This window comes from Pristiophorus japonicus, chromosome 7 (genome assembly GCF_044704955.1).
Source record: "Pristiophorus japonicus isolate sPriJap1 chromosome 7, sPriJap1.hap1, whole genome shotgun sequence".
Lineage (NCBI taxonomy): Eukaryota > Metazoa > Chordata > Chondrichthyes > Pristiophoridae > Pristiophorus > Pristiophorus japonicus.
The window spans coordinates 195,156,076-195,178,300 of NC_091983.1; the positions used below are offsets into that span (position 1 = coordinate 195,156,076).

General features: G+C 46.8%; 1 protein-coding gene across 4 annotated transcripts in view; it reads right to left on the reverse strand.

Annotated features, from left to right (window-relative positions):
• ak9 (adenylate kinase 9) overlaps positions 1-22,225 on the reverse strand; it is a 702,269-nt gene that overhangs the window by 345,671 nt on the left and 334,373 nt on the right. For all 4 annotated transcript variants that reach the window (XM_070885675.1, XM_070885673.1, XM_070885672.1 and 1 more), the window contains exons 19-20: positions 4,584-4,660; positions 3,387-3,767 (exon numbers count right to left, since the gene is read on the reverse strand). In XM_070885675.1, coding sequence (XP_070741776.1) covers positions 3,387-3,767; positions 4,584-4,660 — 458 coding nt within the window. The remainder of the gene's footprint in view (positions 1-3,386; positions 3,768-4,583; positions 4,661-22,225) is intronic.

A 22,225-nucleotide genomic window follows, 5' to 3' on the forward strand; every position in this document is an offset into this window, starting at 1 on the left:
ATTGGCTAGAATAGGCTGGCAAAGGGTTGATGGTGGATAGGCAATGGCAAACATTTAAAGATCACATGAATGAACTTCAACAATTGTACATCCCTGTCTGGAGTAAAAATAAAACGGGGAAGGTGGCTTAACCGTGGCTAACAAGGAAAATTAAGGATAGTGTTAAATCCAAGGAAGAGGCATATAAATTGGCCAGAAAAAGCAGCAAACCTGAGGACTGGGAGAAATTTATAATTCAGCAGAGGAGGACAAAGGGTTTAATTAGGAGGGGGGAAATAGAGTATGAGAGGAAGCTTGCTGGGAACACAAAAACTGACTGCAAAAGCTTTTATAGATATGTGAAGAGAAAAAGATTAGTGAAGACAAATGTAGGTCCCTTGCAGTCAGACTCAGGTGAATTTATAATGGGGAACAAAGAAATGGCAGACCAGTTAAACAAATACTTTGATTCTGTCTTCATGAAGGAGGACACAAATAATCTTCTGGAAATACTAGGGAACCGAGGGTCTAGTGAGAAGCAGGAACTGAAGGAAATCCTTATTAGGTGGGAAATTGTGTTAGGGAAATTGATGGGATTGAAAGCCAATAAATCCCCATGGCCTGATCGTCTGCATCCCAGAGTACTTAAGGAAGTGGCCCTAAAAATAATGGCGGTGTGAGCTGTGAGGAGGACACTAAGAGGCTGCAGGGTGACTTGGACAGGTTAGGTGAGTGAGAAAATGCATGGCAGATGCAGTACAACTTTGGGGGCAAAAACACAAAGGCAGAATATTATCTGAATGACGGCAGATTAGGAAAAGGGGAGGTGCAACGAGACCTGGGTGTCATGGTACATCAGTCATTGAAAGTTGGCATGCAGGTATAGCAGGCGGTGAAGAAGACAAATGGTATGTTGGCTTTCATAGCTAGGGGATTTGAGTATAGGAGCAGGGAGGTCTTACTGCAGTTGTACAGGGCCTTGGTGAGGCAACACCTGGAATATTGTGTGCAGTTTTGGTTTCCTAATCTGAGGAAGGACGTTCTTGCTATTGAGGAAGTGCAGCGAAGGTTCACCAGACTGATTCCCGGGATGGCAGGACTGATATATGAGTAGAGACTGGATCGACTGGGCCTGTATTCACTGGAGTTTAGAAGGATGAGAGGGGATCTCATATAAAATTCTGACGGGACTGGACAGGTTAGATGCAGGAAGAATGTTCCCGATGTTGGGGAAGTCCAGAACCAGGGGACACGGTCTAAGGATAAGGGGTAAGCCATTTAGGACTGAGATGAGGAGAAACTTCTTCATTCAGAGAGTTGTTAACCTGTGGAATTACTTACCGCAGAGAGTTGTTGATGCCAGTTGATTGGATATATTCAAGTGGGAGCTAGATATGGCCCTTATGGCTAAAGGGATCAAGGGGTATGGGAAGAAAGCAGGAAAGGGGTACTGAAGTGAATGATCAGCCATGATCTTATTGAATGGTGCTGCAGGCTCGAAGGGCCGAATGTCCTACTCCTGCACCTATTTTCTATGTTTCTATGTTTCTATGTAAGAGAATGGGAAGTGTGTCAGTGAGTGTGGTGTAATGTGTTTTGGTGATGTGCCTGTCATGGTTGAATAGCTGACAGTGTGTTCAAGCTGCGAGACGTCGGTGTGAGACTTGCAGCAGTGGTAAGTATGTGCGGGTGAGGTTTGAGTCGTGTTTGGTAGAGATTGTTGGTGGCTGGGTGATGGGGTGGTGATGCATTGAGCGGTGTGTGAGGCTAGTGGTTCAGATGGTGGGATATAGCATTTGAAGATGAATTCACTCACCTTGACCACAAATGTGAAGTCATTAAACTTCTTCCTGCACTGAGTCCTGATGCTTGTGGCTATACTGCTGGTATTGACCACATTGGCTATCTGCTCCCACTGCACTCTCATTTGTTGCCTGGAGGGCCTCCGGGCCCTGTGTGGGAAGTGGATCTCTCTCCTGGAGTTGGCATCCTGGACCGACACTTGCAGCTGCATTGGAAAATGTTGGAGCCCTTTCTCTGGCCTGTTGAGCCATTGCTCACTCTTCTTTTTCTGACAGTAGACTTCACAAGCACTTCTATTATTTGTTGCAAGCAGAAGACACTTCCCCTTTAAGAGGTGCAGACTGCCAATAAGTTATGCAGGCTAGCGCTAATCGGAACAGAAAATGCTGGAAATCTCAGAGGGTCAGGCAGTAACTGTGGAGAGCAACAGAGTTAATGTTTCAGGTGGTTGACATTTTGTCAGAACTGTCAATAGTTCGAAATGTAACAGATTCTTAAGAAAGTGCTAGGGCCCTGAAAGGGGGAGAGGTGGAAAGAACAAAAGGGAAGGTCTGTGATCGTTTGGAAGGCAGAAGAGATTTGAGAGACAAAAGGGATGATGGGCCAAATTGCGATGATAATAGCACAGGTTAGGAAAAAAGATGAGTCTAGATAGGGTGTGAATGGCGGAATAATTACCAGCTGCCATGGGAAACAACGATAAACAAAATAAAAATAAAGAAAGGGGATAAAGAAAGGGGTGGGAAGTTTTTGTAAAAAAAGGGAGAAAAGGGAACAAAATACAGGCAGAGGTTATAATCTGAAATTGTTGAACTCTATGTTGAGTCCAGAAGGCTGTAAAGTGACTAAATGAAAGATGAGGTGCTGTTCCTTGAGCTTGCGTTGAGCTTCATTGGAACAGCGTAGGAGGCTGAGGACAGAGAGGTCAGAGTGGAAGTGGAGCGGAGAATTAAAGTGACAGACGACCGGAAGCTCGGGGTCACCCTTGCGGACTGAACAATAGTGTTCTGCAAAGCAGTCACCCAATCTATGTTTGGTCTTCCCAATGTAGAGGAGACCACATCGTGAGCAGCGAATACTGTATACTAAATTTAAATCTCTTTTGCCTTCCACCCTATAACAGACCTTCCCTTTTGTTCTTTCTACCCCTCCTTCTTTCAGAGCCCCAGCACTTTCTTAAGAATCTGTTACATTTCGAACTATTGCCAGTTCTGACGAAGGGTCATCAACCTGAAACTTTAACTCTGTTTTTCTCCACAGATGTTGCCTGACTCACTGAAATTTCCAGCATTTTCTGATTTTATTTCAGATTCCAGCATCTGCAGTAGTTTGCTTTTGTATAGCTTTAATTGGAGCTAGCCTCGCACAAAATTGAGCACATTGTTGAGCATTCAGCCACTGAGAAGCGTGTTCTGTGCTCGGCTGAATACTACAATCATGCAAAGTAGCAGGCAACATAAAACGCATTGCAATCCCCGTGCCCATTTTTGGGGGCTACCGAATTTCACAAATGTGGCACTTATATATATTCATTTTCAGATTTTGATGACGGTTGTTTTTTTTAAAAAGTTTATTTTGGAAATGTTGGCAATGACTGGACTGACCTGGTTCTGGCTCTGGCTCTTGCTCTGGTTGAGGTTCTGGTTGAAGTTCTGTTTCTGGTTCTGGTTGAGGTTCAGGTGCAAGTTCCAATCCCAGTGCAGGTTCTGGTTCAGTTACAGGTTCTGGTTCAGTTGCAGATTCTGGTTCAGTTGCAGGTTCTGGTTCAGTTGCAGGTTCTGGTTCAGTTGCAGGTTCTGGTTCAGTTGCAGGTTCTGGTTCAATTGCAGGTTCTGGTTCAGATGTAATTTCTGATTCAGGTTCATTTTCTGTTGTAGGTTGTTGATCAGACTCAGCTTGATCTGTTGCTGTTGAAGGCTGTGCTTCAGATATCTGTTCCTCTGATTTAGATTGGGTAGGGTCCTTCACTTCTTCATCAGTTGCAGCTAAAATGCAACAGTTAAATTATTGTGGGGCAGGAGTGATGTTTTTTTCCTGCACGTCATTTTTGTATGTTTGTAAATCAATTGGCATCAGACTACAGTTAATGGAACTAATACAAGTTGATAACTTAAGATACTAATTTGTACAGTGTAGATACTTTTTTTAAAAACAGAGCTAAGTTCCAATAAGTAGTATCATCTTATAAAATTATAGCTAATATTTTACATATTTAAGAAAGCTAAAATTTTATAAAAGAGGTTAATTAATTTTACCTAACTTTTTCTGTCTTAAGACTTCCTTTTTTAAATTATATTTTTCTTGCCTTTTTGTTCTTTAGTTTCCATATTCAATACAATGCCATTAAGTGTGTAGCTGGACAGTCTACTCCTAAGGATCTATCATATTAGGCACATCACCAAAACATATTAGGTGCATGAGAGTGATCAACAGTTGACTTGCTCCTAAAGAATTTTCTTCCTTTTGTGAGGAAGTTTGTAGTCTTTACTCAACAATTCCACTCAGTCTTTTAGATTTTCAGCAAATTAGTCAAGTCCTGATAATGCAAAGTCGTTCTTTTACACTAAAAAGATTTATCTGATCATTTTGCATCACAATTTTAAAAGCACAGCAAAGTGGGAATTTAGTGCCAACAATTACTATCTATTCTGAATTGAGCAACTTTCAAATAATAGTAAACTATGTCAAAGTTTGTTTTTTCGACTTTGGGATATCACTAGGATCAACTGCGCAAGTTAAAAAATGTATAAAATCAGTACTGATTTATACTATGGGGAGTTTCTTTTGCTAAAGAAACATACCTTCATTGTCCTCTTTCATCTTCAATAATTGTTGATTTTCTGCTTCTGTTTCTCTTAAAACTTCTAACATGGCTTGTCTATGGAAAGAGTACATCATAACAACTGTCTGCTTTGACTCCTGTACAATTCTCAGAAAACATTTAACAATTTTATTAAAATTAATTCCCTTGAGTCATATTATAATACCTGTATCTGAATCCCTCCATGGTCTCACCCCTCCATATCTCTGTAACCTTCTCCAGCCTTACCAGCCTTCGAGATCTCTGCGCTCCTCCAATTCTGGCATGTTGCGCATCCCCGATTTTAATTTCTTCACCGTTATTGGCCGTGCTTTCACAGCTGCTTTGGCCCTAAGCTCTGGAACTCCCTCCGTAAACCTCTGCATCTCTCACTTCTCCTTTAAGATGTTCTTTAAAACCTACTTCTTTAACCAAAATGTAGGTCATTTGTCCTGATATCTCCTTCTGTGGCTCGGTGTCTAAATGTTATTGATAACATTCTAATTAGGAACATAGAAAATAGATGCAGGAGTAGGCCATTCAGCCCTTCGAGCCTGCACCGCCATTCAATGAGTTCATGGCTGAACATGCAACTTCAGTACCCCATTCCTGCTTTCTCGCCATATCCCTTGATCCCCCTAGTAGTAAGGACTACATCTAACTCCTTTTTGAATATATTTAGTGAATTGGCCTCAACACCTTTCTGTGGTACAGAATTCCACAGGTTCACCACTCTCAGGGTTAAGTACCTTGGGATGTTTTTGATATGTCCTTACTATACAGTATAAATGCACACGAGGCCCATGCTTGAGAGAAGGTCAGTCTGTGACCTATCCTTTATTCCATAGCACTCAAGTGATGGAAGTGGGTGGAGCTTCCCCTTTTATATCTGAAGGTCCAGGTTAGGAGTGTCTCCCACAAGTTCACCACCTCGTGGTCATTGTTCTCACAGTGTACAACTTAGGTCAGATTATACATGGGTTACAATGCTGGTTGAATACATGACAGTTTCGCTATGTTAAAGGAGCTATATAAATGCAAGCTATGTTTGTTGAATTACTGCACATTTTTTACTTCCTCCAATTTACCATCAGAAGCTGATCATTTTGGCTGGATTTTCGGCTTTTTGAGATTTTGGGGCAGTAATTACGGCAGGGTGGTCCTGGTACTGCCTGGAAAAAGTTTGCGCCCTCGTCAGCAAAATTTGGCAAAAATTTAGCTTCCATGATCGGGTGCGCAAAATCAGGTGTGACACAAAGGAGTTTTTGCACCCCAGCTGAAAATCGCGGTGTTAAAAACAATTGATATTTCGAGCATGTGCAGGCGTGTTCCAATCTTCCCGGGCGCAACGAAACTTTAGGGCTCGGCGATTTCCTTTGCACATGCGCAGGTGACCCGATCCACTTCCAACACAGTGGGATAGATGGCGCAGCAGGAGGTACGACAATGTGCATGCCACTTCTCTCCAGCGGCTGCTGAGGCATTAGTGCAAGCCATAGAGAGGAGGTGGCCTGCACTCCATCTGGTGGAAGGAAGCCCGTGCCCAGCATCTTTAAGAGGATATAGAGGGAGATAGCCCAGGAGGTGGCAGCGGCAGACACGGTGGCCAGAACTGGCACACAATGCCGCAGGAAGTTCAACGACCTCACGAGGGTCGTCAGGGTGAGTACCCTTCACAGGTCTGTCATGGTTGTAAGATCAGTGTGTCACACAATGTTAAGTCTTTGATGGAACTGCCCTTTCTCTATGTGTTACAGGCCATGGTGTGGGATGTTGAAGCCACCTGAAAGCTGGAGGCTCATTTCTCCAGCAATGCCCTCTGCATTCCGGATGCACGTACCCTCTTTTCCCCTAATCACTGTCAACCCTACTCGCACTCCACTTCCACTATTGATATGCGTTGTCCAAACGTCACCCTGAGCCGCTATGCTACCTGGCTCTCACCTCCTCTCAGTCTTTCCAAAACCTCAGTCACCAGCCACACAGATTGAACTGAACATATTTGCATTTCCACACAGTGGCAGCTATTGAACTATGGATGTAACATGTGGCACAAGAGGAGGTGGACACTTACTCAACCCTCCTTCTTGCTCTTATTGCAGGCCAAGCTTTCGCATTATAGGAGGGAGAAACATCGCACTGGAGGCAGACAGCCTGAATTGCAGGAGTTGACAGAGGTCGAGCAGAGAGTATTGGTCCTCATGGGTACCCCAGTTCGCGCGGTGGCTGGCGGCGAGGCTGAGCCCCCTTCGGGTAGTGACGGTATGTAAATGGCACTTGCGATTGGTATGATTTCCTTGACCGCTAATATCAAGTGGCCTAGCCTCATTACATATACATGCCCAATGCCACTGTCCTCTTATCTGCCTGCCCCCTACCCTGCTGCTAGCCACACGTCTGTTGTTTTGTGCTTGCAGATGACCAGCCAGCAGCATGCCAGCCTTCCCGTGAGCCATCGATATCTGGCCATAGGGGAGACGATGAGGGAGGGGAGGACAGTCTGCTACCAGAGCATCAGAGCCCATCAGTCCCACTGTGTGGGGACACAACATCTGAAGAGGACGGCGACATCGAGGGGTTTGAGGACTCTGAAGCTCCTGGCCCCAGTGGCCTACAGCAACGCCCAGCGGGAGGGGAAGCTTGGAGGCCAGCTCCCTGGAGGGTGAGTCGACACAATAGTCCTGCTCATACACAGGGAGACGTGGACCTGGACTTGGTGGAGTGTCCAGGGAGAACACAGAAATGCACTGCGAGTTCATGGGTGCATTGGGTAGGATCCCCCAGGGATAGACAGAGGCAGATGGGCTTCAGCAGTGACAGTGGTGTTCCAGAATGTGTGGCGCGTGCCATGGGATGTTGCAGCAGTGATCGCATCGCAGGCACAAGCTACGCTCCAGCTGGGTGATGTCATGCGATCATTGAATGCTGCCATCCTCTCTGTGTTTCCACTGTGCAATCGGAGAAGTGACGATGCTGAAACAGGCCAGCAAGTTATGATCACACATCATGATCTGGATGCTGAGGTACAGACCCATGTGAGTGTCATTGGTCCCTAACAAATGGAAGGTACTGACTTCCTCAAGATGACAGCATTCTAGCTCCCACCACTGACTCTCTGACCATGAACCTAACGCGGTCTACTCCTGATCCATCAGAGACTGCTGCCGCCGATGCTGAGGCACAACAGTCCGCAGCCGGGCCTTGCAGACCCAGAACTGATCCAGGGCGTTGTCCTGGGCCATCTGCACTATCCATCCCCCGAACATACCAGCCCTCAAGCAGCCCTGCTGTAGGCACTGAGGCCTCATTGAGGAGGAGCAGCAGGCATGGCGGGGGGGTGGGGGGGGCGGGTGGGGTGTGTGTAAAGGGTGGGGGGGGGGGGAGGGGGGGAAGTGCTGGGCAACTCTGAATAATGTGTAGGACAAGATTGTAGAGATGCCCTGATTTTTATTCATTATGTTTGTAAATAGTTACGTTGATTTAATACATTTCATTGTTGATCAGTGACCTGCAACAGAATGTTGACTATTGTATGGTTTTCTTTTGATGGGGGAAGTGTTTGCTACTTTGCTGCAGTAAAATGTCTCTTTGATCCTTTGCCATTGGTGTCTTGTGTATCATTCCAAAGTTCACCGGAGATGTGCCTTTATGGGGGCACATAGCGTGTCCAGTGTTAGCTACATCCCTCATCTTCCTCCATTGTAAGCTGGCGACGTGCAACTCTTGGTCCGGCAGCAATTCCATGCTGCCTCCGCCGTGGATGGTGTAGCTATCCAATCGGGGACTCGCCAGGCTCCTCTTCATCGTCCTCCTCCTCCTGAGGTGGGCCTGCAATCCCCACTAGCAATGTCTGGTCCCTCATGATGGCCAAGTTGTGCAGCATACAGCACACCACAATGAATTTGGATACCTGTTGAGGGGAGTATTGAAGGCTGCCTTCAGAGCGGTCCAGGCATCGGTCTGCCTGTAGAAGATGGCACATTTCTGTCAGCACTTCCTTTTGGAAGTGCAGCCTTCTCACATACTGCTCTTCAGAGAGCTGGAGTTATGAACTTTGGTGTCTGTAAACCCGTGGGGTGTAAGCCCTCCTCCCCAGACATCTTCGGCCTCTCCTCATTCATGGACCAACATGGCCAAATGTTCTTGTTGTATCCTGATGCCGCATAGCAATACCATGGAGGATGATACGCTGGCCAACCAGTAATGCCCCCATTAAATTCTTTCACTGAAGATGTAAGGACACTGTAATGGCAGATAAAAGTACCGCTTTCAAGTCAGAGTTTCAAGCAGCGTGCTGTGCGCAAACGTTGCAGTCAATGTGACCTGCGATGTAGGAGCCTCCTCCCTCAAATCAAATACCTGTACTTCGCAAATACTGCCTACTGGACCAGATGACCACCTTCTTTTTCAGGCATCTCCTGGGGGGGGGTGGGGGAGCGTATAATGCAGTGCTAGGGCCTAATTTTGCATCTGGAGCGCTGGTGGAGCGCTGCAGGACAACTGACGTCATGATCTCAATGAAACTGGAGAGCAGGGGGGTAAGTTTTTGCGCCGCCGCAAACCCTGAGCCAAATTTGCCGAACAGTCGGTAAAAGTTGGCCGCCGACTATTACGCCTTAAAACACCCTTTACTGCCTCTCTGGGACACTACCAGAGGCGCAAAGGAGCTGAAAATCCAGCCCTTTGGCTGGAATTTATTGGCGACCCATCGGGCGGGATTAGAGGCAGGTTGGGAGTGAAAGTTGAAATAACTCGGAGTGGGTGTTCACCCATGGTCGGTTGGGGGGGATGGTGGGAGAGTTGGTTCAGCATCTGGGTGCCAAATGGGTGCACTGGTGCAACTAAATTGTGCCAATATGAGACTATCTCGGTAACAATGTGCATCCCTGCTGGTGTCATGTCCACTTCAGATTCCTCCTCCGCCTCGTGTTACTCCTCCTCATGCTCCTCCTCCTCTGACCAGGCTCTACGCCTTGCTCCTCTTGCAGCTCCAATCTCATTGCTGCGCTATGTTGTGCAGAGCACAGCATACACCAATCCTTCTGGAAATCCTGGCTGGTGCGTGTTGAAGGGCTCCTCCAGACCTGACCATGCATCTGAAGTGCATCTTCAGCATCGTGATTGTTTGCTCTATTACACAGCTTGTCGTAATTTGGCTTTGATTGTAGCACTCGGCAGTCTCAATGCTTGGCCTCCTCAAGAGTGTCATCAGCCATGTCTTCAGTGGATACCCTTTTGGCTGGATTTTCGGATTTGATGTTTTTGGGGCAATAATGACAATGGGACAGTAAAATTAGCATCCAGGACCAGCTTGTGCCTCAGTAAGTAAGCTTGAGCAGCTGGGCCCTGAGTCAGGGGGTGCAGCGCTAAGGGAGGTGTTGTACAACTCTCTTGGGGCGTTAGGATGGGAAACTCCCGAGCTAAAGAGCTGGGCTGGGTGTACTCCGAGAGACGCCTGGGGTGGGGGGGGGGGGCGGGGGTGCAGGGAGGGGAAACCTAAAAAATTACACCCCAAAAATTCCCCAAATATTGCCCACGCCACCACAACACAAATCGCAAAAAAAATAAAAGAAAAAACAATCACATTTACCTTACGAGTCCATTACTCACCTCTTCACTGTCGGGATCGTTGGACCACCTGATTTCCCAGGCGGTCAGTGCGAGGCGTACTTTGTGGTGTACGGGTCGGGCTGAAGTTCAAACTCGCACCGGTGTCGCAACCAGGGGCGTTGCGCACTGGGCACAACTCTTCTGGGCGGTGCTGCTCAACGCCGTCGCTAAACCGCACCCGAGGATCACTGCGGGGCATTGGAGGCTGACTGCCTGGCCAAAACACCTCACCACCGCCATTGCCGCCGCTCCAGGACGAAAAACGGAGTGGAAAAGACCTGAAAATCCAGCCCCTTGTCTCCAAGCAGCCAGCCATTAAGTCTGGTCAAAAAAGCTGAGGGAGGGCGGACTGATGCATGATAAATGAATCATGACTGCTCCCTGAGAATATGGCACACACATATATGACAATCTTTTTGTGGTTGCAGACGAACTGCACATTGATATAGTGGAAGCCCTTACGGTTCACAAACATTCCTGGATGATCTGGGGGTGCCTTTATGGCCACAAATGCAGTCCATGATGCCCTGTACCTGTGGGAAGCCAGCCAGAGCCGCAAAGCCGAGCACCCACTCGGTCTGACTGGCTTCATCAGTGGCAAAGTATACGCAAGCGCCTGCCTTGTCAAACATGGCATCGGTCACCTGGGTGATGCATTTGTGGGTGGCCGATTGCAAGATCCTGAAAATGTCTGCTGCAGATCCCTGAAAGGAGCCCAAGGTGAAGAAGTTGAAGACAGTGATGAATTTCCAGCCACTGGTAATGCATGTCCACCAGGCAACAGGTCTTCTTCCAGCAGGCTACATAACCTGATATGATAGCCTGAGCCTCCTGAGGCACTGGTATTCAGTCATATCCAGGAAGCTCTGTCTATAATACCCTGTGTTGGGGGTAGCACCTCCTGCAGGATGCATCCCTATGCTCATCCCCTCTCTCCTGTGGAGTGGCTGTGAGAAGGCTGCTACGCCTCGTGTTGATGGCCATCTTCATCCAAATCTGAGGTCCAAGATGAAATAGCATAAGCGGCACCCATGCTGCTCTGATAGATGCCAGGTAAAGTGGAGATCAGAGGCACAATTATCCAATGTAGTGAGAATGACTTCCAATGTAGTGAAGGGATTTCCAAAGTTGTCGAAATCACCTGCAAACTCCTAAAAGCAAACTCTCAGCAAAAGTGGTGTCAACAAGAGCCTTTCCCTTAGGCAAGAAACCAAGTGTGAGGTGTCAGTAGTTATGTGATTTTTAAAAAAAATGTCATTTGTTCAACTCCCACAATTGCCACTGTGCTTTCGCCTTACTTTCACTGGCGAGGTTCAGCAAGCCGTGGAATCCCGAGGACAGCCAGTAAAAGCTGCAGTAAAAAAGGCTGTTAATAGCCTCTTAACGAACTCTAAATTGCTTTAATTAGGTCACCCGCCTCTCCCGAGGGGGCCTCTTGGGCAGTAACTTACACGCCCGAGTTAAAGGCGAGTTAAATTCAGTGCTTTTAACTGCAGCCAGAAGAGCAGGTGGCTATGCCTTACCAGTGGTTGTCACATACTTTTCAAAGTAAAAATTCAGCCCTATGCTCCATCCTGTGCAATTCTCCATCAAAACTATTCTGCCTTGCTACATCCTTCTCTTCTTTCAATAAATTTCCAACCTTTTGTCTTTTCACACTCCCACTGCCCCCACTACTTATAGAAACCAAACCGCTATGAAAAAAAGGAATAAAACTGGACGGACCACCCAGCATCAACCTAGGCACTGGCTTCGGACACGACAACGGCACGCCTACATCAGTCGACTCTGCAAAGTCCTCCTCATTAACATCTGGGGACTTGTGCCAAAATTGGGAGAGCTGACCCACTAGTCATGCAACAGCCATAGTCATACTCACAGAATTATATCTTTCATCCAAAGTCCCAGACTCTTCCATTACCGTCCATTATGTCCTGCCCCACCAACAGGATAAACCCACCAGAGGTGGCGGCACAGTCGGGAGTGAGTGGCCCTGGGAGTCCTCAACATTGACTCCGGTTGTTTCATGGCTTCAGGTCAAACATGGGCAAAGAAACCTCCTGCGGATTACCACCTACCACCTTCCCTCAGCTGATGAATCAGTATTCCTCCATGTTGAACACCACTTGGAAGAAGCACTGAGGGTAGCAAGGGCACAGAATTTATTTTGAATGGGGGGCTTCAATGTCCATCACCTTGGTCTCCCACCCAGAATGGTTCGGTAGCATCACTATCGAGTGGGTGACAAAACCAACACGAGGGGGAAATCTACTTGACCTCGTCCACACCAATCTACCTGTCGCAAATGCATCAGTTCATGACAGTATTGATAACAGTGATCACCACATAGTCCTTGTGCAGACAAAGTATTATCTTTACACTGAGAACACTCTCAATCGGCACTACCACTGTGCTAAATGAGATAGATTCAGAACAGATCTACCAGCTCAAAACTGGGCATCCATGAGGTGCTGTGGACCATCACCAGCAGCAGAATTGTATTCCATCACAATCTGTAACCTCATGGCCCGGCATATCCCTTACTCTCCCATTATTATCGAGAGAGTGGATCAACTCTGGTTCAATGAGGAGCATAGAAGAACATGCCAGAAACAGCACCAGACATATCTAAAATGAGATGCCAACTTGGGGAAGCTACAACACAAGACTACATGCATGCTAAACAGTGGAAACAGCATGCTATAGACAGAGAAAAGCGATCCCACAACCAATGGATCAGATCAAAGCTCTGTAGTCCTGCCATATCCAGGTGTCAATGGTGGTGGACAATTAAACAATTCATGGGAGGAGGAGGCTCCTTAATATCCTCATCCTCAATGATCGCGGAGCCCAGCATGTGAGTGCAAAAGTTAAGGCTGAAGCATTCGGAATCATCTTCAGCCAGAGGTGCCGAGTGGATGATTCATCTCGGCCTTTCCCAAGGCCCCCACCATCACAGAAGCCGGTCTTCAGCCAACTCAATTCACTCCACGTGATATCAAGAAATGGCTGAGTGCACTGGATATGGACACCAGCAACATCCTAGCTGTAGTGCTGAAGACCCGTGTTTCAGAACATAAGAAATAGGAGCAGGAGTAGGCCATTGGCCCCTAGAGCCTGCTCCTCCATTCAATAAGATCATGGCTGATCTGACTCAGCTCCACTTCCCTGCCCGCTCCCCATAACCCTTTACTCCCTTATCGCTCAAAGATCTGTCTATCTCCGCTTTAAATATATTCAATGACCCAGCCTCCACAGCTCTCTGGGGCAGAGAATTCCATAGATTTATAACCCTCTGAGAGAAGAAATTTCTTCTCATCTCTGTTTTAAATGGGCAGCCCCTTCTTCTAAGACATTGGGCTCAAATTTCCCCAACCCCTTTTTCTGGCGCCCTCAACCAAGGTGCGCCATTTTTGTCTGTCTCCAAGCGTGCCGAAAACCTTCCTCCCGATTCTGGCCGCCCCCCAGCCTCTCCTCGGTGATGGTGTAGCATGGCCCAGTGGATTGGGGGCGGAGCCAGATTCCGGCATTGAAAACTGCCAGGACCTCTGCACATGCGTGCTAGAGACTGCGCGCATGTGCAGCAGCTCCTGGCAGGCCGAATCTGTGAGTGCGCGCTGCAGGCTGTGTGGGAGGGGCCCGAAGCATGCCGTCCCTAGCCCTGGCCGAATGGGCTCCCTCATTGGTGGCCCGCTGCGTTCCCTAAGATAGGACTTCTATTTTTTATTTGTTATTGACTGATTGATTGATTGCTTATTACTTTGGTCTTGGTGCTTTAGGTGCAAGGTTCCTTCTATTTTTTATTTGTTAATTAATTGCTTATTACTTTTAGTGCTTGGTGCAAATGTACTGCTTTGTTTAGTGCTTGGTGCTTTAAACGTATATAGGCTTTTTTAATGTTGTTTTGAAGGTGTTTAGTGCTTTGCAAGGTCCCCTTCCTCCCCCTATCTCTGGCTGCCTGTGCTGATTTCTTAAGTCACCGCAAGATTTTTCTGAACATACAAGAGTGCCCCCTTACGCTGGTCTAAGTTAGTTTGGAGTAACTTTTACCTGGCTAAACATGCTTAAATGGCCAAAACAGGCGTAAGTGGCTGGTAACGCCCCTTTTCAAAAAAAAACTAAACTTAAAAAAAAACGAATGAATCACTTACACTGGCGCAAGTTAAATGGCCAGCATTGCAACTAAAAAGATACTCCAGAAAAATCAAGTTGTTCCAAAAAAAACGGAGCAACTCCTGGGGAAATTTGAGCCCTATGTCCCCTAGTTTTAGTTTTCCCTGAGTGGAAATATCCTCTCGGCATCCACCTTGTCGAGCCCCCTTATTATCTTATAAGTTTCAATAAGATCACCTCTCATTCTTCTGAACTCCAATATGTATAGGCCCAACCTACTCAACCTATCCTCATAAGTCAACCCCCTCATCTCCTGAATCAACCTAGTGAACCTTCTCTGAACAGCCTCCAATGCAAGTATAGCCTTCCTTAAATATGGAGACCAAAACTGTATGCAGTATTCCAGGTGTGGCCTCACCAATACCCTGTACAGTTGTAGCAGGACTTCTCTGCTTTTATACTCTATCCCCCTTGCAATAAAGGCCAGCATTCCATTTGCCTTCCTGATTACTTGCTGTATCTGCACACTAATTTTTTGTGTTTCATGCACAAGGACCCCAGGTCTCTCTGTACTGCAGGCCTTTGCAATTTTCTCCATTTAAATTAAAATTTGCTTTTCTATTATTTCTATCAAAGTGGATAACCTCACAGTTTCCCACATTATACTCCATCTGCTTAATTTTAGCCCATTAACTTAGCCTGTCTATATCCCTTTGCAGATTTTTATGTCCTCCTCACAATTTGTTTTCCTACCCATTTTTGTATCATCAGCCAATTTGGCAACATTACACTCGGTCCCTTCATCTAAGTCATTAATTATAGATTGTAAATAGTTGAGGACCCAGCACCGATCCCTGCGGCACCCCACTAGTCACTGTTTGCCAACCAGAAAATTACCCATTTATCCCGACTCTGTTTCATAAGAACATAAGAACATAAGAATTAGGAACAGGAGTAGGCCATCTAGCCCCTCAAGCCTGCTCCGCCATTCAATAAGATCATGGCTGATCTGGCCGTGGACTCAGCTCCACTTACCCGCCCTCTCCCCATAACCCTTAATTCCCTTATTGGTTAAAAATCTATCTATCTGTGACTTGAATACATTCAATGAGCTAGCCTCAACTGCTTCCTTGGGCAGAGAATTCCACAGATTCACAACCCTCTGGGAGAAGAAATTCCTTCTCAACTCGGTTTTAAATTGGCTCCCCCGAATTTTGAGGCTGTGCCCCCTAGTTCTAGTCTCCCCTACCAATGGAAACAACCTCTCTGCCTCTATCTTGTCTATCCCTTTCATGATTTTAAATGTTTCTATAAGATTACTCCTCATCCTTCTGAACTCCAACGAGTAAAGGCCCAGTCTACTCAATCTATCATCATAAGGTAACCCCCTCATCTCCAGAATCAGCCTAGTGAATCGTCTCTGTACCCGCTCCAAAGCTAGTATATCCTTCCTTAAGTAAGGTGACCAAAACTGCACGCAGTACTCCAGGTGCGGCCTTACCAATACCCTATACAGTTGCAGGAGGACCTCCCTGCTTTTGTACTCCATCCCTTTCGCAATGAAGGCCAACATTCCATTTGCCTACCTGCTGCACCTGCAAACTAACTTTTTGGGATTCATGCACAAGGACCCCCAGGTCCCTCTGCACCTCAGCATGTTGTAATTGCTCCCCATTCAAATAATATTCCTTTTTACTGTTTTTTTTCCCCAAGGTGGATGACCTCACACTTTCCGACATTGTATTCCATCTGCCAAACCTTAGCCCATTCGCTTAACCTATCCAAATCTCTTTGCAGCCTCTCTGTGTCCTCTACACAACCCGCTTTCCCACTAATCTTTGTGTCATCTGCAAATTTTGTTACACTACACTCTGTCCCCTCTTCCAGGTCATCTATGTATATTGTAAACACTTGTGGTCCCAGCACCGATCCCTGCGGCACACCACTAACCATCGATTTCCAACCCGAAAAGGACCCATTTATCCCGACTCTCTGCTTTCTGTTTGCCAGCCAATTCTCTATCCATGCTAATACATTTCCTCTGACTCCGCGTACCTCTATCTTCTGTAGTAACCTTTTGTGTGGCACCTTATCGAATGCCTTTTGGAAATCTAAATACACCACATCCATCGGTACACCTCTATCCACCATGCTCGTTATATCCTCAAAGAATTCCAGTAAATTAGTTAAACATGATTTCACCTTCATGAATCCATGCTGCTTCTGCTTGATTGCACTATTCCTATCTAGGTGTCCCGCTATTTCTTCCTTAATGATAATTTCAAGTATTTTCCCCACTACAGATGTTAAACTAACCGGCCTATAGTTACCTGCCTTTTGTCTGCCCCCCTTTTTAAACAGAGGCGTTACATTAACTGCTTTCCAATCCGCTGGTACCTCCCCAGAGTCCAGAGAATTTTGGTAGATTATAACGAATGCATCTGCTATAACTGCCGCCATCTCTTTTAATACTCTGGGATGCATTTCATCAGGACCAGGGGACATGTCTACCTTGAGTCCCATTAGCCTGTCCAGCCTACCCCCCCTAGTGATAGTGATTGTCTCAAGCTCCTCCCTTCCCACAAATGTGACCAGCAATTTTTGGCATGGGTTTTGTGTCTTCCACTGTGAAGACCGAAGCAAAATAATTGTTTAAGGTCTCAGCCATTTCCACATTTCCCATTATTAAATCCCCCTTCTCATCTTCTAAGGGACCAACATATACTTTACTTTCCTGTTGCGCCTCTTCCGAAAAGATCTGTCAATCATACATATATACAACCAAAGTCTAAAACAAGAAATATACATTAAATGGTACAACTTTAAAAGGAATGGAGGAGCAGAAACACACACTGAGGGCACCCTCTTGTCATGTTGTGTTGCACTCATTATCATCATAGGCGGTCCCTCGAACGAGGATGACTTGCTTCCACGAGTTCACAGGTGTTTCGATGAAGGACCCGATGTTCCAGTTCTGAACTCCAATTGAGGGGCTGGAAGATGCTTGTGCATGAATTTTTTTAACGTGTGGTGACCGTTGCACACCAGCCACCACACGAGCTTGACAGAGCTAGGCCTTTATCCAGTGGCAAGGGTTAACCAGGACGACTGGAGACCTGCTCTGCTGCACGGACCTAGTGCGCAGTGTGGGCTGGCCCGTGCTACCCCTAGGCCCTCGGCTCTTCTGGGCCCTCTATCCTCATCTGTCGCACCTCCGCAACGATCTCTCACCGCTCCTCCGCCATAAACATTCATCGCATCTCGCCACAAACACTCGCCGCTCATCCACCCCAACCTTTCCACTCCTCTGTACCTGGGCCCTGCCGATGTTCCTGTCCACACTCCAAAATGGCGACTAGGGTTTTGATGACGTCACCCACTCACCCATGCACACTTGGAGCATCTCGTGCTGGAGGTTGAAGTGGTACGCCACTCCAGCTCTTTTATAACCCGACCTGCGGAGCTGTTCTCGCGCAGGTCGGGGGGCCACTACCACTATGCTAAATGGTATAAATTCAGAACAGATCTAGTCGCTCAATACTGGGCATCGAGGTGCTGTGAACCATCAGCAGCAGCTGAACTGTATTCCACCACAATCAGTAGTCACATGGCCTGGCCTATCCCTCACTCCACTGTTACCAAGCTGGTTTGATACAGCTACAAAACTGGCATCTATCCAACAATGTGGAAAACTGTCCAGATTTGTTCTGTCCAGAAAAAGCCGCTCAAATCCAATCCGGTCAATTACTGCCACATGAGCCTACTCTTAATGTAGTGTGTGAAATGATACAATGAACTCCGTACTGTGAGCCAGTAACTAGGTGTAACCTGGTCAGTCTTTAATGGCTTCCAGAAGTGAAGATACAAAGGTGAAGTTCAGGTTATATACCGGGCACAGCAAGAGTGTACCTATGCCCTAGGACCTCCGATGGTAGTGCCCCCTGGTGGTGGGCAGACCTTATGTACAGACATTGCACTTAATCATCAGCAAAGTGATGGAAGATATCGTTGACAGTGCTATCAAGTGGCACTTACTCACCGATAACTTACTCAACGATGCTCAATTTGGGTTCCGCCAACGCCACTCAGCTCCAGACCTCAATTACAGCCTTGGTCCAAACATGGACATAAGAGCTGTATTCAAGAGTTGAGATAAGAATGACTGCCCTTGACATCAAGGCAGTATTTTGTCAAGCATGGCATGAAAGAACCCCTAGTTCTAAACTCTCCAGCCAGGGGAAACAATCTCTCAGCATTTATGCTGTTAATCCCCCTCAGAATCTTATATATTTCAATGAGATAGAATATAATCATAGAATAGAATCATAGAATGGTTACAACACGGAAGAAGGCCATTCAGCCCGTCGAGCCCGTGCCAACTCTCAACCAGTCCCACGCCACTGCCCTTTTTCCGTTGCCCTGCAAATTATTTACCTTCAGGTACTTATCCAATTGTCTTTTGAACGTCATGATTGAGTGTGCCACCACCACCCTTTCAGGCAGTGAATTCTAAACCATAACCACTCAGGGTTTTTCCTCATGCTACTTCTGGTTATTTTGCCAATCATCTTAAATCTGTGTCCTCTGCTTCTCGGCCTTTCCGCCAATGGGAAAAGTTTCTCTCTATCTACTCTGTCTAGACCACTCGTGATTTTGAACACCTCAATCAAATCTCTTCTTGACCTTCTCTGCTCTAAGGAGAATAACCTTAGCTTCTCTAGTCTATCCATCATCATCATAGGCAGTCCCTCGAAATCTAAAAGTGAGTTCTCAGGTGACTGTACAGTCCAATACGGGAATTACAGTCTCTGTCACAGGTGGGACAGACAGTGGTTGAAATAAAGGATGGGTGGGTAGTCTGGTTTGCCGCACGCTCCTTCCACTGTCTGCGTTTGGTTTCTGCATGCTCTCGGCGACGAGACTCAAGTTGCTCAGCGCCCTCCCAGATGCTTTTCCTCCACTTAGGGCAGTCCTGGGCCAGGGATTCCCAGGTGCCGGTGGGGATGTTGTACTTTATCAAGGAAGCTTTGAGAGTCTCCTTGAAATGTTTCCTCTGCCCACCTGGGGCTCGCTTGCCATGTAGGAATTCCGAGTAGAGCGCTTGCTTTGGGAGTCTCGTGTCGGGCATGCAGATGATGTGGCCCCCCAACGTAGCTGGTTGAGTGTGGTCAGTGCTTCGATGCTGGAGATGTTGGCCTGATCGAGACGGAAGTTAGTGCGTCTATCCTCCCAGTGGATTTGCAGGATCTTGCGGAGGCAGCGTTGGTGGTATTTCTCCAGCGCTTTGAGGTGTCTACTTTATATGGTCCACGTCTCTGAGCCATATAGGAGGGCGGGTATCACTACTGCCCTGTAGACCATAAGCTTGGTGCCAGATTTGAAGTTCTGGTCTTCAAACACTCTCTTCCTCAGGCAACCGAAGGCAGCGCTGGCACACTGGAGGCAGTGTTGGACCTCGCTGTCAATGTCGGCCCTTGCCAATAGTAAGCTCCCGAGGAATGGAAAATGGTCCATGTTGACTAGGGGGCAGTGCTGTGAGGGGCGGGGTCAGGTTGGTGGAGGACCTTTGTCTTACGGATGTTTAGTGTAAGGCCTATGCTTTTGTACGCCTCGGTGAAGATGTTGACGATGGCTTGGAGTTCGGCCTCTGAATGTGCGCAGACGCAAGCGTCGTCCGCGTACTGTAGTTCGATGATGGAGGATGGGACGACCTTTTATCTAGCCTGGAGTCAACGAAGGTTAACCAGGTTCCCATTGGTTCCATAGTTTAGTTCCACTCCAGTAAGGAGCTTGTTGAGACCTAGATGGAGCATTGCAGCGAGAAGATTAAGAAAAGCGTTGGCGTGATGACGCAACCCTGCTTGACCCCGGTCCGGACGTGGATTGGGTCAGTGGTGGATCCGTTGGTCAGGATCACGGCTTGCATGTTGTCATGGAGCAGGCGGAGGATAGTGACAAATTTTTGGGGACAGCCGAAACGGAGGAGGATGCTCTACAGTCTCTCATGGTTGACAGTTCAAAGGTCTTTGTGAGGTCAAACAACGCTATGTAGAAGAGTTGGTGCTGTTCACTGCATGTCTCTTGTAGTTGCCGCGTGGTGAAGATCATGTCCGTTGTACCCCTTAGTGAATGGAATCCCCATTGTGACTCTGGAAGGAACTCTTCAGCCACAGGGAGAAGACAATTGAGGAGGATTCTAGCAATGACTTTCCCAGTGGCCGACAGCGGGGAGATTGCTCTGTAGTTGCCGCAGTCGGACTTGTCCCCTTTTTATAAGATTGTCACGATTATGGCATCTATCCACGTAACTGAAGTCCCTCATCCCTGGAATCATTCTCGTAAATCTTTTCTGCACCCTCTCAAAGGCCTTCATATCCTTCCTAAAGTGCTGTGCCCAGAATTGGACACAATACTCCAGTTGAGGCCGAAGTAGTGTTTCATATAGGTTCATCATGACTTTCTTGTTTTTGTGCTCTATGCCTCTATTCATGAAGCCCAGGATCCCGTGTTGGCTTCGCTTAATTAATCCACACTCGTCCAAGTGACTGTTAACTTCGTCCCTGATTATCGATTCTAAAAGATTCCCCACGACTGAGGGTAAACTGACTAGCCTGCAGTTGCTGGGTTTATCCTTACACCCCTTTTTGAGCAATGGTGTAACATTTGTAATTATCCAGTACTCTAGCACCACCCCCATATCTAAGGAGGATTGGAAGATTATAGCCAGTACCTCCACGATTTCTTCCGTAATTTCCCTCAGCATCCTAGAATGGATCCCATCTGGTCCTGGTGACTTTATCAACTTTAAGTACAGCCAGCCTTTCTAGTACCTCCTCATTATCAATTTTTATCACATCCACTATCTCCACTTCCTCCTCTTTCAATATGGGGGTGGAGTATAAAAGTAAGGAAGTCCTGCTATAATTGTACAGGGCATTGGTGAGATCACACCTGGAGTACTGTGTACAGTACTGGTCTCCTTATTTAAGGAGGGATATACTTGCATTGGAGGCAGTTCAGAGAAGGTTCACGAGGTTGATTCCTGAGATGAAGGGGTTGTCATATGAAGAAAGGTTGAGCAGGTTGGGCCTACACTCGAGTTTAGAAAACTGAGAGGTGATCTTATTGGAACGTATAAGATTCAGAGGAGGTTTGACAGGGTAGACGCAGCGAGGATGTTTCCTCTTGTGGGGGAGTCTAGGACTAGTGGGCATAGTCTCAGAATAAGAAGTTGCCCATTTAAAATGGAAATGAGAAGGAATTTCTTCTCTCAGAGGGCTGTGAATCTTTAGAATGCTCTACCTCAGAGAGTAGTGGAGACTGGGTCATTGAATATATTTAAGTTGGAGATAGACAGATTTTTGAAAGATAAGGAAGTCAAGGGTTATGGGGAGAGGGCAGGGAAGTGGAGTTGAGGCCAGGATCGGATCAGCCATAATCTTGTTGAATGGCAGAGCAGTCTCGAGGGGGCAGGTGGCCTACTTCTGCTCCTATTTTTTATGTTCTTATGTTCAATATGACTTTGGCAGCATCTTCTTCCTTGGTGAAGACAGATGCAAGGTACTCATTTAGTACCTCAGCCATGCCATCTGCCTCCATGCATAGGTTTCCTTTTTGGTCCTTAATCGGCCCCACCCCTCCTCTTACTACCCATTTATTATTTATATGCCAAGAGAAAACTTTTGAATTCCCTTTTGTGTTAGCTGCCAATCTATTCTCATAGTCTCTTTTTTCCCTTCTTTTTTTTCTTTTTCACTTCCCCTCTTAACTGTCTATATTCAGCCTGATTCTGACTTGTATTCTCAACCTGACATAGAAACATAGAAACATAGAAAATAGGTGCAGGAGTAGGCCATTCAGCCCTTCGAGCCTGCACCACCATTCAATGAGTTCATGGCTGAACATGCAACTTCAGTACAC